The following is a 17,754-nucleotide window of genomic DNA, read 5'->3' as shown; positions in this document are numbered from 1 at the left end:
AATAAATATAGGCCCGTGCTGAAAAATGCTGTGATTTAGGTCAGTTACAAGAGTGTGTATATGTCTGCAATTCTGTCCAGACACGATAAGAGGGATTATATGCTGAAAGCCTTGTGGATTAATTCAAAACTTGGGAAAATCGGCAAGGCTCTGGGGGAGGAAATTTTTATCAGCAAGACCCGCACTTATAGGTAGAAGGAATTTTATTTTTGTGGAGACGGTATTCATTTCAACAAAGATGGTGCAAGGTTTTTGCCAGTATCACTGAGGATACCTTAAGGGTTCAGGGAAACTGCTATTTAGTGAGGGGTAATACAGATCCATGTATATCCATGGGTCAAAGTAATGCTTGCACTCACATCAAGAATTTTTGTTTGTTGCCACAACAGCCAATGTTGGCAAGATGTTCTGAGAGTAGCAACATTTGAAATGAGCGGGATGATAAAGATAGGGAAACAAGCCTAAATAACTTCAAGGGATGTGTCAAAGGGGTAAAGAATACTTAGCCTTAATTATGTCTACAGTAATGTAAGGAGTGTTGTCAATAAATGGCTGAATTTGAACTCCTGGTTAGGATAACTAATGCCGACATGCAAGCGACAACAGAAATGTGGTTCCACCCAGAAATTGAGGGTGAAAAGTTCCACCATGGTATGTATAATGTATTTAGGAAAGATATGGAAGATACAAGGAGTAGTGGTGTCAATGTTCTTATCAAAAGCAGCCAGAGCACAAAAAGAGATTCTGCTGAGTCTGAAATTATATCTGCCAGCCAGTTAGTGAGTTAGTTGGAAGCAAAGGTATAAAGAGAGTGAGAGTAATCTACAGACCAGAAGAATGTGAAGAACATGATGAGAATTTTTACACGCAAATGAAATGGGTGAGCAGTCATGAATATCTTATTATGGGCGACTTCAATCTGCCCCAAATTGACTGGAACAAGTGAGATGGAAACTGAACTTGGGAAAAATTTTTCTAAATAAACCAGGTGATTATTAGTTGTACCAGCACATCAGAGATAATACTACGGTTGAGAATATTCTTAGCCTCATCATTACTCAAAAATTAAATAACATCACAGGGTTAAAATACAAGAACCATTGGCAGGTAGTGATCACACAGTTGTCAGTTGGAAGATGAAAAAAGATGTTGCAGTAGTTAGAGGCAAAGGTATGAGATTTAATTTTGGAAGAGGAGACTTTGACAGCTTAAGGTGCTATATGGCATCTATTAATTGGGCAGATGCAGTGAGGGTGAATATACTTGAATTATGGAATACCTTTAAAGCAAAAATCACAGAAGCCATGAATGCATACATACTATTAAGAAAATTTTAAAATGGGACAGTTACAGTGAATAGTGCTGAAGCCTACAACAGCTACAAGTTGATTTGTAATACTACCACATATAAGGTTAGAGAGGCCAATGCTGCATATGAGAAAGCACTGGCTAAGAGAGCAAAGAATGGGGACAAGAAATTTTCATGTATGTGAATACAGGGAAGAAAAAATGAATCGGATCGGCCCTTATGTGCTGGGTGTGGGAAAGATGAGGCTGACCATTTGAATAAATTCAAAGACAACTGGATAGTTACCTATGTGAGTAAGGAAGAAAATAATTTGTATTTTCTTATCTACTCTTTTTTTTTTTGGCCGGTGCAGCAGCATTGGCCAAAAAAAAGCCTGTGGCATCCTCGCACTGTATGGCTATTACTATTGCTATTTTCACATTTAAAATATCAAATATAATGGCTTGGCAGCTGCTATAAAAATATCTCAACTTAATTTCAATTCTTCTAAAACTCAGTCCTGTAATATATCTCACGAAAAGGATCTTTCTGCTCCTATCTTAGATGACACTCCGATTTCTAGACAATAACATTCAGATTTCACATACTTCTATTAGGATTACTCTGACTTCTAATCTCTCTTGGCATAAGGACTAGCACTTCCTCTGCATCTAAAAGAATCCCCCCCCTGCTCGATTACTTTTCTTCTAAATTACTACTCACTCTGTTGAAAAAAATCTCAACTCCATCCTACTGTGGAATGTTGTTCCCACATCTGAAGTGGTTCCCCAAAAAATTTGCTGAGGCTTCCAGACTCCATTCAAAAGAGGGCAGTCAGACAAATTAATAACCTGTCTTTTACCTCACTGATGTTCTGTTTCTGCTGTATTCACTTTCTATAGATATTTCTATAAGCACTTTTCTTCTGAACTGGCATCTGTCATTCCTCCATCTCTTCCAAACAAGTCCAAACACATGCCAAAACCAGTCATCATTTACTTAATGCGCAACTTCAAACTCACAGAACCAACTTTTCTTTATGCATTTCCTGAAAATTACCATCTACAAAAATTTGAGTCTAATGTCAACACATATCTTCAATCTTTTACTTGTTGACCTTCAATCTATACATGGTACTAAGTACTATAGGTTCTAATACTTTCCATATTTAAGGGGTTTTCATTAAAAAAATAATTTCTGCAGTATCTGAAGCTGACTTCTTCGGCAAAAAAAAATAGCTTTTTCCTCAGAAATGTGATGTTTATTCAAAGGTAAATTTTCTAAATAATGAAATTAATTATTATTCTTTTCTTTTTTGTGATTTCCAATAATACGTGATCTTGTTCAAACCAAATGTAATCAAAGATGAAAACTGGAGCAGTTAGGGCTGTGTCCTAGAGTTTGGGAAGGCTAGGTGCAAAATTTAAAGTATGGTCCATCTAGTCTTCCTTGAAGGGGGACCCTCTTTGTTGGGATTTTGGGGGGGGAGACCTTTCAACTGGGGTACTGCAGACGCATTCCACCTGCTGCATCCCTTCCTCCCTTAAAAAAAAAAAAAAAAAGGTCCAGCATCTCAGGAACAGAAGACTTTTTTTTTTTTTTACCAAACAATAATACACAGCTAATTTTTAGATGGATTAAAGTTAACTAAGTTTTCTGATGATATTGATTGTAAAACTGCCGGGAAATTGTGCTATCAATACTGGTCTGTATTGACCAAAAAAGGATAAGATTCCCTGCAATAGGTATGGATCAATTCCTTTTGCTGTGAGAGAGAGTTGAAATCTTGCTATTACAAACATGTGCTTGATCTTTAGACTGCAGCAGTGTATCATAGATCATCCCCAGCAATAATTTTATCCACAAAATTTCCACTATCCTCAAGATAGTGCACCAGCACAAAACCCATGTGTAAGGTGAGCTGTTTCTCCAAATTAAAATAAATTTTTTAAATTAATGGCTTTGCCTGCTTCATCAGGACATGACAAGTGGACTGCTGTTCCTGTATGAAATTCATACACCATTGCAAGACAATGGCCAAGGCCGGCAGAACACACACAGTAAGCAGGGGATAGGGGCACCAACATCTGGGAGGTCCGAAATTCAAAATTTTTATATAATAATATTTAATTAAAGTATCTCAAGGGCACCAAATACAATTCTGCCTAAGAGCAGCAAAAATCCTAGGGCTGCATCTGACCATGGTATGTCAAACAGTCTGCCTTCTACATGGCTATGGCAATAAATGTTCTGTACAAATTGGAAAAATTCACTGTTGTATTAGTAGCGGCAAATGATACAAGGAAGCATGTTTATACAGCATCAGCCAAAAAAAGATAAATAAATAAATAAATAATAACTATTAATAATAAAAGCTATTAATTTGTCTAATTAATGTTTCCTTAAATTTATTCAGACTATTCACTTCCAAAACACCAGATGGAAGTTTATATCAATGATCAATTAAATCTTTGGATGAAAGCAAATTTCTGCATTGAGAGTAACTGATTGTTGAAACAAACTTTGATCTGGTGTTGTTGTTGTGGACCTAAAAATTGTAACACTACAAACCAGAGCATATATTATTATCATTCTTCTCTTTCTTGGTGATTCCCTTCTACTCCCTCTCTCTCTCTCAGTGTAATTCAGAAAATAAATTTTTTTGGCTGGTGCAGCAAAATCCTCAGGCTTCCTTGCACCATATGGCTAATAATAAATATTTAAACTTTCCAAACTGCTCACAAAACACAAACTTCAGCCATCATTCCTCACTCACATTGTGTCTCTAACACCTATGCTCAGATATGCAGGTGATTATTGAAATAAAAACACAGACCTGGGTCTGTTTTATTTAAACAATAATCACAGGTATGAATAGAGATAATGAAGAAAATGAGCAAGCTGAAACCCATTTAGAAATGAAGACTGCGCACCAAAAATACCATGAAACTGAATTCTTCCATTTTCCATTGAGAATAGCCTCAAAGCTGTTCACTCTCAATATAAGTGGAATTCCTCAGATGTCACAAAGATGATGGCATGAATTACTACTCAAAATCATGGCAATTCTCAATAACTAATCATTAACTTTTAAATAAAATGTCAAGAATGTTGTTATCTTATGCTTCATATGCTATATATGACCAAAAGTATTCAACACTTCGTGGGAGCATGCACATTTATCCTCATCAGAATTTCCTATCACCCACTGTGGCAGATATTATTTAAAGATGGAAGACTGTAAGTGATACCTAATTGAAAAACAGGTTTGGAGAGATTCATAAGTTCATGGAACATGTTCAATGAACCATAAAGAGGGTAGTTCGTGCCTGATAAATATCCCATGCAGAAACATCACAGAGTATGTCCATGAACACACAAGTACATCATCATCATTACAATGCCTTGGATTCCATGGCAGGGTAGCTGCACATAAACTTGACTAATATCACGGTCATGTCACCAATTCAAGGCAATGGTGGTCATACATTAGTGATCAACGCAAGGCAGTATCATTTACGGAAACAGTGTCACTTGCAACATTCGTGGTAGACGGTGCTACAGAGTGATAAATCTTACTATATAATGTTTCATTCCAAAGCAATTCTAGTTGTTCAGATTGTCCGAAGAGCTCTGTTGGAGTATACTGGCTCAACTATGAAATGTGATGAAGCGGTCAGATGGTACTGGGCTGCTCCAGCTGGTTTGGACTTGGTCCATTGGCAGTAGTTCCTGAAACCAACTGGTATATAAGCTGAATTACCATTACCTATTGGACAATTATACACTAACTGCACTAATAGAGAGTATTAAACAAATGGGTCCAAATAAAATCAGAACATCTCTCCGGGTCACACATGGCTGATTTGTGGACAATGTGGTCAACACCTACAGAAATTGGCAGAAAGTATGCCAAGGAGGGTGGAGGCTAAAACATAGGTCAAAGGTAGCCCCTACTCAATACATATTAGGAAACTGGATTAAAAGCCCATGTAGGGCGTTTAATTCAATTTCCTAAATTTCCAGGTATATTTCTATTGTATAAAGTGCACATATAAACTTTAACCCAAAGTAAAAATTATGTATTGTACCTGATGAGGTTTGACTGCTCTAGCAATCTGTGGAGCTAGAAAAATATCAGGATCCTCTGGAGGGTGGCCAACATTAACCAACACATGCCCTTCCTCATCTGGCTGATTAAAGCAATCATTTGTATGAGAACCACTATTATTTGGATCGCTAGAACTCTCATGATCTCCTGTATCTTCATCACTAGCAACCATTACTATGTCTTCATCTTTTTTTGTGCTTTCATTCCCATTTTCCTCATCTGAGCTAGATATGTCTATAATGTCATCTGAAAGAAATTAAGGCTGATTATTATGCAAATTACATATTCTTAAAATAAATTTTTGGATATAGCATATATTATCCCGAGAATATGACAACTCTTTTCTATTCAAATACAGGTAACCCCGCATATAACACGGTACTTCTACAACAACGTTTCGCTCTAACACGGTTTGAGAATTGCTTGAAATCTCGCATAACACGGTATTTTTGAGCTTTTTTGTTGGGAAAACCCTGCTATTATGTTAGATGCAATTTTCAATGTTTCCATTCCTTTTTGTGAATCCCTGATGTTGACTTGCTAGTTGTTATCACCTTTGTGGTATTCATATTTGTATTTATGGTTCACGTTCGTATTTATGGTTCACGTCATTACCATAAAACAATAAAAACAATTTGCACTTTACAGTTTATTGGGATTTTCTGTTAGTGTAATCAATTATAAATGGGTAGTAAACTCGATCTTCTTGCATTTGCTATAGTACCGATAGCTGGAATTCTATGGGTTTCCCCACCCCTTCCATGAAATATTCAATCATATAAAAAACAAATAAATTTCCAGACTCATTACTCCGTATCTCACTTGTGCATATCATGTTTGTTGCAACTTGTGTGTGCCATGTTCTTTGTTATTAATTGCCTATCATTTTTACTGTTTTAAATTTTACAACTAAAAAAAAAAAGTCAGTGAACAGAAATATCAATTAGCATTAGTAGAGGCATATGATGCGAGAAAGCAAGCTTATGCAGCATCAGCCAAAAAAAAAAAAACACTTCCATTTCACCCCTCCGTTCATTCAAAATACCTGTCCACCTGAGCCTTAAATTTATTTGGCAATCAACTTCCACAACAAAGGATGGAAGTCTGTTCACTAATCAACTACACGCTGGCAAAAGGCAAATTTCCGCACATCTATCCTACATCTGTCTTTCCACAATTTGAATTTATGCCTTCTCCCATGTGCAACAGTATCAAGAGGAAGGATCACATCGGCATTGAGCATGCTCAAACCATTCAAGGTTTTATACACCTCTATCAAATCACCTCACCGGTGCCTAGTTTCCAGACACTGTAATTTGCAAAACTTAAGCCTTTCTTCGTAAGAGCAACCCTTTGTTCCATTCACTAATCTTGTTGCCCTTCTCTGTACTCATTCCAGCAGCTCTACATCCTTCTTGAAATGAGGCCTCCAGACCTGTATTCAGTACTCAAGGTGTGGCCTGACCGTTGCCTTATATAAGGGAATAATCACATCCTTATCCCTGCTAGAAAAATTCCTGTATATCATTGACAAGACACCATGAGCTCCTCTTGCAGCCCGTGTGCACTGTTCAGATAATTTCATATCTTCGTATGAAGTTATCTGAACTTCATATCGTATGAAGTTCAGATAACTTCACACCTGCACAATTACTCCTAGCTCCTTTTCATTCTCTACCACTATCAGTGTAGTACCACAGAGTTGATACATTGCTCTGGAGTTGCTGTTTCCCATATGTAGTACTTTACATTTGTCAATGTTAAACTTCATTTGCCACCTCTCAGCCCATCTGCTCAACATTTCCAGATCCTTTTGCAGCAGCACAGCGTCAGTAGTGTCCTTAACAACTCTGCCAACTTTTGTATCGTCTGCAAACTTGGACATTACTTGGCACTAATGACATTAAGAGTAGGAGACCGGCGGAATTACTTGACAAGTACAGGTCACTGATGAAAAAAAGCCGTGAATTAGGGTTGAAATTGAAAGTGTCTGCAATTCTGCCCAGACACGATAGGAGGGAGTATATGATGAGAGCCCTGTCAATCAATTCGGCCCTGGAAAGATTGTGCAGGGCTCAAGGGGTAGAATTTTTTTCAGCCTGGTCTGTACTTGTTAACAGGAGAGACTGCTTCTACAGGGATGGGATACACTTAAATAGAAAGGGTGCAAGAATGTTTGCTGATGCTATCGAGGCAATGTTAGGTGGGTCGGAAAACTGCTAGATTGGGGGGATACAAGGACTAATAGATTAACAGTAGCCACTGGCAGAGGTGAAAGTGATTCTTGCACTGCTTCTATTGGAATGAGCCGCAGCCTGGAAAATAAGATGCAGGATATTTCAGAGACTGCTGGGAATCATTGGGGTACAAGTAAACACATGGGTTGTGTTAGGGTAGCTAAGAAAAAGAACAGGTGCACGTATACTTGTGTGTACACCAATGCTAGGAGTTTAGTAAATAAATTTGATGAATTTGAGGTATTGCTCAAAACATCAAAGGCAGATATTGTGGGGATTTCAGAGACGTGGTGTCACACAGATATAAGAAATGCAGAACTGGAATTTGGGGAGTACAATGTCTACAGAAAGGATAGACAGGATAGGAAGGGAGGAGGGGTTATGCTATTAGTTAAAAAACACATAAAATCCAAGGAAGTGAAGCCAGTCGACATCGCTGGACAGTGCAGTGTCGAGTCAGTTTGGTGTGACATAAGCATTGGGAGATCAAAATTGAGAGTAGGAGTGTGCTATAGGCCTAATGACTCTGATGAGTATAATAAGAAACTGTTCGGAGAAATAGAGTGGGCCAGTAAATCAGAGAGTCTTATAATGGGGGATTTTAATTTCCCAGATATTGACTGGAATTTGGGGGCTGGTCACTCACACAGTAGCAAGGCTTTTGTGGATTTATTGGATGATTGTTTTCTACATCAGCATGTTCGGGAGGCAACTAGAGGGAGTAATACTCTTGATTTGATTATCAGTAGTGATTCTTCATGCATTAAGAATCTGCAGATAAATGAACCACTTGGTGGCAGTGATCACAGTGTGCTGAAGTGGGAGTTACTCAAAGAGGTAACTACCATTAGGGGTAAAGGGAAGGGGTATTGCTTTCGTAAAGGCGACTACAATGGACTGAGACAATATTTAAATTCTATACAGTGGGATCAACTGATGATATTGCCAACAGCAAGTTCAAAATGGGAAGCATTCAAAGAACTTATCGTGGAAGCTACTAGGCTTTACATACCAACTAAGAAATATTGTTCAAGGTTTAGGCCTAAATGGTTGTCAGATGAACTAATGAGGCATATGGCAGAGAAGAAAAATGCATGGGATACATACAAATTAACACGTGACACGGACGCCTATGATAGATACAAGTTGATCTGTAACCAAGTTACAAAGGAGGTTAGGCAGGCGAAGGCAGATTACGAGAGATCCTTGGCAAGGGATGCGAAGAAAAACAGCAAAGAGTTCTTTACTTATGTAAACTCTAGAAGGAAGGGGATGAATCAGATTGGTCCACTTGAGATCGATGGGTCAACTGTTGATGACCCTGCTCGGGTAGCTAACAAACTAAATGAATATTTTGCATCGACATTCACACATGAGGAGTTATTCAGCGAGGGGAATGCCAGAGGTGTATTCAAATCTAGCAGTAAGCTAGAGAATCTTGTAATAACTGAGAGCAAAGTGGAGGAGAAATTGTTGAAGATAAACACAAGAAAGGCACCTGGGGTGGATGGGATCTATCCAGTTATATTAAAGGAGGCAGCAAAGGAGGTAAGCAAACCCTTAGCCATAATTATGAGAGCTTCCTTGGACTCAGGGGAGGTACCCATTGACTGGAGATGTGCAAATGTGACCCCAATTCACAAAGGGGGATCAAAGGCTGACACAAGTAATTATAGACCTGTGAGTTTAACTTCTGTTCCCGGAAAATTAATGGAGGCACTGGTGAAAGAAGCACTGCAGGATCATCTAGACAAGACTTCAGTTATAGCTAGGACACAGCATGGTTTTGTTAAGGGGAAGTCTTGCCTGACCAATTTGATTGGATACTATGATGCAGTCACAAAAGAACTGGATGCAGGGAATAACTTTGATATTATATACTTGGATCTTAGAAAGGCTTTTGATACTGTTGCACATGGAAGACTGCTGCACAAATTGGAGCAGTGTGGCATTGGAGGCAAGTTGCTGCTATGGATAAAGGGGTGGTTGAGGGGGAGAAGAGAGAGAGTGGTAATCAATGGACACTGCTCATCGTGGACTAATGTTATTAGTGGAGTCCCTCAGGGTTCAGTATTGGGGCCTTTATTGTTTTCTGTATTTATAAATGATATTGATGATGGTATATCAGGCTTAATGTCCAAGTTTGCAGACGATACGAAGGTTGGCAGGGTTGTCAAGGACACTACTGACACTATGCTGCTGCAACAGGATTTGGAAAGGTTGAGCAGATGGGCTTCGAGGTGGCAAATGAAGTTTAACATTGACAAATGTAAAGTACTACATATGGGAAACGGCAACCCCAGAGCAACGTATCAACTCTGTGGTACTACACTGACAGTGGTAGAGAATGAAAGGGACCTGGGGGTGGTGGTGCAGGCAGATATGAAGTTCTCTGAGCAGTGCAGACGAGCTGCAAGAGTAGCTCATGGTGTATTGTCAATGATATATAGGAATTTTTCTAGCAGGGATAAGGAGGTGATTATTCCCTTGTATAAGGCAATGGTCAGGCCACACCTAGAGTACTGTATACAGGCCTGGAGGCCTCATTTCAGGAAGGATGTAGAGCTGCTGGAACGAGTACAGAGAAGGGCAACTAGATTGGTGAATGGGACAAAGGGGTTCTCTTACGAAGAAAGGCTTAAGTTTTGCAAATTACAGTGTCTGGAAACTAGGCACCAGCGGGGTGATCTGATAGAGGTGTACAAAGCCTTGAATGGTTTGAGCATGCTCAATGCTGATGGGATTCTTCCTCTAGCTCAGAAAAATCACCTGAGAGGGCATAAATTCAAATTGAGGAAAGACAGATGTAGGATAGATGTGCGGAAATTTGCCTTTAGCCAGCGGGTGGTTGGTGGGTGGAACAGACTTCCATCCCTTGTCGTGGAAGTTGATAGTCTAAATAAGTTTAAGGCTCAGCTGGACAGGTATTTCGAACAAACAGAGGGGTGAAGTGGAAGTGGTTATTTTTATTTATTTATGTTACTTTTTTTTTTTTTTTTTGGCTGATGCTGCATAAGCTTGCTTTCTTGCATCAAATGCCTCTACTAATGCTAATGCTAATGCTAATTAAGCTTGATATACCATCATCAATATCATTTATAAATACAGAAAATAATAATGGACCCAACACTGAACCCTGAGGGACTCCACTAATAACATTAGTCCATGAACAGCAGTGTCCATTGATTACCACACTCTGTCTTCTTCCCCTCAACCATCCCTTTATCCATAGCAGCAATTTGCCTCCAATGTCACACTGCCCCAATTTGTGCAGCAGTCTTCCATGTGCAACAGTATCAAAAGCCTTTCTAAGATCCAAATATATAATATCAAAGTTATTCGTTGCATCTAGTTCTTTTGTGACTGCATCATAGTATCCAATCAAATTGGTCAGGCAAGACTTTCCCTTAACAAAATCATGCTGTGTCCGAGCTATAACTGAAGTCTTGTCTAGATGATCCTGCAGTGCTTCTTTAACCAGTGCCTCCATTAATTTCCCTGGAACAGATATTAAACTCACAGGTCTATAATTACTTGTGTCAGCCTTTGATCCTCCTTTGTTAATTTGCACATCTCCAGTCTATGGGTACCTCCTTTGAGTCCAAGGAAGCTGTCATAATTATGACTAAGAGTTTGCTTACTTCCTTTGCTGCCTCCTTTAATATAACCAGATAGATCCCATCCATCCCAAGTGACTTTCTTGTGTTTATCTTCAACAATTTCTTCTCCACTTCACTCTCAGTTATTACAAGATTATCTAGCTTACTGCCAGAGTTCAATAAACCTCTGGCATTCCCCTTGCTGAATAACTCCTCATGTGTGAATGTCGATGCAAAATATTCATTTAGTTTCTTAGCTACCTGAGCAGGATCATCAACAGTTGAACCATCGATATCAAATGGACCAATCTGATTCATCCCCTTCCTTCTAGAGTTTACATAAGTAAAGAACTCTTTGCTGTTTTTCTTTGCATCCCTTGCCAAAGATATCTCGTAATCTGCCTTCGCCTGCCTAAGTTCCTCTGTAACTTGGTTCATCATCATCAGCCATTTTCAATCCACTGCAGGATGAAGGCCTCTCCAGCAACTTTCCAGTTCCTTCTGTTTTGAGCACTGGCCATCCATTTACTAACCAAAAACTCATGAATTTCATCTATCCATCTCCGCCTTTTTCTTCCAGGTTTTCTTCTAGCTCCTCTTGGGTACCATTCTGTTATTTTCTTAGTCCATCTGTCATCATGTCTTCGAGCTATATGTCCTGCCCAAGGACACATAGCTAAAAAGAACCATTTTAGTTCTTTAGTTTTGATAAGAATGTCCTTTACTTGAGTTTGCTGCCTGATACATGTGTTTCTCTTCTTATCTAACAGTCTGATTCCCAATATAATTCGTTCCATTCTTCGCTGTGTAGTTCTCAGCTTCTCTTCCATTCTTTTGGTGAGTGCCCAAGTTTCACTTTCATAAGTCATGGTGGGGGTATACATTGATTCATTATTTTACGTTTCAGACAAACTGGGATATTGCTCATCAGTATGTGACTATATTTCCTGAATGCTATCCATCCAAAATTTATTCTTCTCTTGACTTCCAGCCATTTATCATTATTACAGCTAATAACTTGTCCCAGATAAGTATATGACTCCACCTTTTCAATTACTGCTCCTTCTATCATTATTTCCCTTTCCGTTGCATACTTGTTCATCATTACTTTTGTTTTTGCCATATTCATCTTTAGTATGAAATCCTTGCTAACTCTGCATAACTGATTATAAAGTTTTCCTGTAATTCTTTGGGATCTTGGATTCTTATCACAATGTCATCTGCAAATTGTAAATGGTTTAGGTACTCTCCATTCACATTGACTCCTTTCCGTGACCAGTCTAATCTGCTGAAAGCTTCCTCAAGGGCAGCAGTAAACAGCTTCGGAGATATTGTGTCTCCTTGTCGAACTCCTTTCTCGATTTTAAATTTCCTACTGTTTTGTCTAGTCTAATAAAGGAGGTGGCACTCTCATATATTTTCTTCAAAATCATAATATATGGGGTATCAATGCCTTGTCTTTCCAGTGCCCGAAACATTGCCTTATGCTGTGTGGAGTCAAATGCCTCTTCATAATCCACAAATGCCAGGCATAATGGTGTTTTATATTCATTTGCTTTCTCCATTAGCTGTGATATTACATGAAGGTGATCCATAGTTGAGAATCCTGTCCTAAAGCCAGCTTGCTCTTTCGGTTGATTCTCATCAAGTATTCTTTCTAATCTGTTAGTAATGACCCTTGTGAACAACTTGTAGATGTGGGATAACAAGCTAATTGGTCTATAATTTCCAATTTCTGATTTATCTCCTTTCTTATGAAGCAAAACTATGATTGCATTATTCCACTGCTTAGGCATCACACCTTTTCTAATGCACGTTGTGAAGAGCCTTGCCAGTTTTTGTGTTATGTCTCTTCCTCCCAATTTTAACAACTCTACAGTAACTTTATCTTCCCCCGGGGCTTTCCGATTCTTCATTTTCTTTAATGCATGTTCTACCTCATCAGGAAGAATATCGGGTATGTCGTGTGTGTTGCTACTTTGCAATCCATCCTCCCCACTTCTGGTATCATTCCCTCGCTCCTTGTATAATTCTCTATAGTAGTCTTCTTCTATTTGAATTATGCCTTCTCTGCTGTTTGTAAGTGCATCATCGCTATTCTTCAGTTTCAGTATCATTTGTCTTTCTATATTACTGCTCATGGCTGCTGATTTAAATCCTTTGTTTTCCCTTAATGCTTGTTCTACTTTTCTTGTGTTAAATCTTCTTATGTCCTCTCTGAGTCTCTTTCTAATGGCTTTGCATAACTCAGTATACTCAATTTTCTCCCTGTCATTGTTTTTCTTTCATTTGTCGTGTTCGGTTCATCATGACAAGTGTTTCTTGGCTAATTTTTTCTTCTTTGGATTTCTGTTTCCCTATAGGTTTCTTGGGCTTTATCACTTTCAGAAAGTTGTAATATTCCTCGTCGATATCTTGGTCCTGAGCAGTCTGCAGAAGCTCAAACTTTTTCTTAAGTTCCAGTACATACTGCTTTTTCTCCTCCTCTGTTATCTCAAAGACCTTTGTATTATTTACCCGATTCAGTTTTTTCCTTTCCTTTCCTACATCTATATCTATATCAAGTCTATATCAAGTGTACATCTTATCAAGTGTACATCTCAAGTGTACAAATCTATATCAAGTGTACATCTTACCATTCTGTGATCACTTCCAACATTTACCTTATTCAGGACGGTAACATCATTCATAATACAAAGGGTACTAGGAAAGTTTTGCAATACAGCTTTGTTTATTTAATTTTTTCAAAGTAATTTCCTCTACATTCAATACACCTCTCCATCCTCCGAAACCAATCTTTAAACCAGTTCTGCCAAGTTTCACTAGGGAGTAAAGCACACTCGTTGTCCCAAACACGTAGAAGGTCCTCATCACTGGAAAACCGCCTCCCTTTTAGCTTCATTTTCACATGCGGAAACAGTGCAAAGTCGCAGGGAGCAAGGTCTGAACCGTAGGGAGGGTGCTCGAGATGTTTCAGTCCTGTCGTGGTCAAATATTCGGTGCAGGCTTTGGCGCGGTGAGCTCTAGCATTATCGTGATGGAGGTACCAGGTGTCCATTCTTGACTTTGGCCGCAGGTTCTTCATAGATCCAATGACTTTAGGCAGGCATTGTTCAGTATACCACTTAGCTGTGACTGTCTTCTGCGTATCCAAAACGACATGTTCCACAATTAATACAGCTATCATTTTCTTCTTTACAGATAGGGATTTTCTGACAATTACGGGTGTGTCGTCATCATCAAAGACCCAAACTTTGTTTTGAGCCTTGGTCAGCAGATCGTAATAGTACAGCCAGGTCTCGTCACCTGTCACGATGTTGTTTACATACCGAGATTGTCCCTTATCAAACTTTTTTAACATCTCCCGGCACCAAGTCACACGTCGTGTCATCTGCTCTTCAGTCAGTTGATGCGGCACCCAGAGAGAACAAAGTTTCTTCACGTGCAAATGATCTTGCAGAATCGAACGAATTGCTGGTGCATTTAGGCCCAAAGTATCCTCTATCTGTTGGTAGGTCACTCGCCTGTTTTCGTCAAGCATTTTCCTCACAGCAGTAACGTTTTCCTCCGTAACTGACGTTCGTGGCCTTCCCGGCCTCTCAGAATCCTCCAGAATGAAATTTCCCCTTTGGAATTCTCTATACCACCTGAATATCGTTGTACGATGTGGACAATCATCATCTAGTGCAAGAGTCATTTCTTCTAAGCACTGGTCTATGGTTAAACCACGCACGAAATTATACCGCAAAACTGTCCTTATCTCATTTCGTGACCACGATGCCATCGCAAGCACTTTACACTCTCACTACTAATGAATAACTGAGCCCATCGACTTGGCGCGGTGGCTACTATGCACGTATGAACATGTCTCAACATGCAGCAACAAGCAGCTTCCTGTGATTCATTGTTGCGTCATATTGCAAAACTTTCCTAGTACCCTTTGTATATCTTCTGTTAGTGAGGATGAAGTCGATTACATTAGTTGTTAATCCATTTGGACTCTTCCATGTCCACTTTCTGTTCACCCTTTTCCTGAAAAAGTGTTCATTACTGACAGTCCTTGAGATTCTGCAAATTCCACAAGTCTTTCACCTCTTTTATTTCTTTCACCAATTCCAAAATTTCCTATAGTTCCTCTTTCTGCACTGTTTTGCCTTTTTCCAACCTTAGCATTGAAGTCTCCCATAATAATAGTGTAGTGGGTTTTCTGCTCATCTAGAAGACTCTCAATTTCGGTGTACATTTCTTCAAGCTCTCCATCATCATGATCCGATGTTGGTGCATAAATCATTATAATTTTTAGCTTGTACCTCTTAGAAATCTTGAGTATTAGTCTTGACATCCTTGGTGATGTACTTTTGAATTCCAAAATGTTGTTTTTAAAATCTTAATGGACCAGAAACCCAACTCCACCTTCACTCCTTTCACTGTTTCCATTGGTGTACAGCAGATTTCCACTTGATAAACTTATAAGTGATTCATTTCTTCTTCTTGTTTCAGCCAAACCGATGATATTCCAATTCACATTTTCTAATTCCTTTTCCAGCTCTAAGATCCTGTCTTCACTGATGAGTAATCGTACGTTATAACAGTCCAAGGTCAGTTTCCGTGCATGGCAGCCTGGTCGTACCCAGAGATCCTTAGCACCCTCTGCTTCCACTGTGATCCTCTCGCTGCCGTAAAGCTGCTGGGGACTGAGGGCCATTTGTATTGTTGTGCTCTCATATGCTGGAGGGTTTGGTCTTTTCCTCTTCACGCTGACCAGGCATTTTGAAGAGAACCACTCTACACATTCGTTGCCACCTAAGTGACATAACAGGGCTTACCATCGAGAACGTGTGTATGAGTGGATTTTAGGGAGGCAGGCCAACCGGACATCTCCTAAATCTTCTGTAATAGAGAGGTATTGGATCCATCAGTGTTTTAGGCTGAGTGTCTGATAACCCACAGGATACCTGTTCCCCTCTAAGCCCTGTAACTTGGTTACAGACCAGCTTATATCTATCATAGGCTTCTGTGTCACATGTTAATTTGTATGTATCCCATGCATTTTTCTTCTCTGCCATATGTCTCATTAGTTCATCTGACATCCATTTAGGCCTAAACCTTGAACAATATTTCTTAGTTGGTATGTAAAGCCTAGTAGTTTCCAAGATAAGTTCTTTGAATGCTTCCCATTTTGAATTTGCTGTAGTAGTAGTAGTAGTAGTAGTAGTAGTGGCACATGATGCAAGAAAGCAAGTGTAGAAGCTTATGCAGCATCAGCCAAAAAAAAAAAAAAAAAAATCACACCATTCCCTCCAAATGCCTGTCCAGTTCCTCCTTAAATTTATTTAACCTATCAACTTCCACAACGACAGATGGAAGTTTGTTCCAGCAATTAACCACCCGCTGGCTAAAGGCAAATTTCCGCACATCTATTCTACATCTGTCCTTTCTTAATTTGAACTTATGTCCCCGTAGGTTGGTAATCTGAACAAGTGGAAGGATCCCATCAGAATTCAGCGTGCTCAACCCATTCAAGGCCTTATAGACCTCAATCAGATCACCGCGCAGGTGCCTAGTCTCCAGCCACTGCAATTTGCAGAACTCAAGCCTCTCTTGGTAAGAGAATCCCTTCATTCCCCTCACCAATCGTGTTGCTCTTCTCTGTACACGCTCAAGCAAATCTACATCCTTCCTAAAATGAGGCCTCCAGACCTGTACGCAGTACTCAAGGCGTGGCCTGACCATTGCCTTATACAGAGGGACAATCTCCTCCTTTTCCCTGCTAGCAAAATTCCTATATATCATGACAAAACCCCATGACCCACCCTAGCAGCCTGTCTGCACTGCTCAGAAAACTTCATATCTGACTGCACAATTACTCCCAGGTCTTTTTCATTTTCTACCACCTTAAGTGTAGTACCACACAGTTGGTACGTTTCTCTGGGGTTACTTCTACCCATATGCAGTACTTTGCATTTGTCAAGGTTGAACTGCAGTTGCCACTTCTTAGCCCATCTGCCCAAATTATCTAGATCATGTTGCAGTAGCACACTGCCATTACTGTCATTAACAACCCTGCCAACCTTTGCGTCATCTGCAAACTTCGACATTAAGCCTGATATACCTTCATCAATATCATTGATAAATACACAAAACAGTGGACCCAACACCGAACCCTGTGGGACTCCACCCATTGATTACCACCCTCTGTCTTCTCGCACTTAACCATCCTTTTATCCATTGTAGCAACTTACCCTTAATACCATTGTGCCCCAATTTGTACAATAGTCTTCCATGCGCAACAGTGTCAAAAGCTTTCCTGAAATCCAAGTATATGATATCAAAATTATTTTTTGCATCCAGTTCCTTTGTGACCATATCATACAAAGTAATAACCAATCAAATTTGTCAGACAAGACTTTCCCTTAACAAACCCATGTTGTGTTTGAATTATTGCTGCAGTCTTGTCTAGATGATCCTGCAATGCATCTTTAACCAGCGAATCCATTATTTTACCCGGAACAGAAGTTA

The 17,754-nt window shown here is 39.4% G+C and overlaps 1 protein-coding gene across 2 annotated transcripts in view; it reads right to left on the bottom strand.

Moving 5' to 3' along the window:
• Positions 1 to 17,754, bottom strand: part of LOC150076569 (helicase ARIP4) — a 566,013-nt gene that overhangs the window by 370,281 nt on the left and 177,978 nt on the right. For both annotated transcript variants that reach the window (XM_090388127.1, XM_090388128.1), the window contains one exon: positions 5,380 to 5,645. In XM_090388127.1, the coding sequence (XP_090244253.1) occupies positions 5,380 to 5,645 (266 nt within the window). The remainder of the gene's footprint in view (positions 1 to 5,379; positions 5,646 to 17,754) is intronic.

This window comes from Mastigoproctus giganteus, chromosome 13 (assembly GCF_048544385.1).
Source record: "Mastigoproctus giganteus isolate SK-2022 chromosome 13, ASM4854438v1, whole genome shotgun sequence".
In the NCBI taxonomy this organism is placed as follows: Eukaryota; Metazoa; Arthropoda; class Arachnida; order Uropygi; family Thelyphonidae; genus Mastigoproctus; species Mastigoproctus giganteus.
Note: the sequence above shows the minus strand (reverse complement) of the source record. Positions and strands in the feature narration are given on the sequence as shown.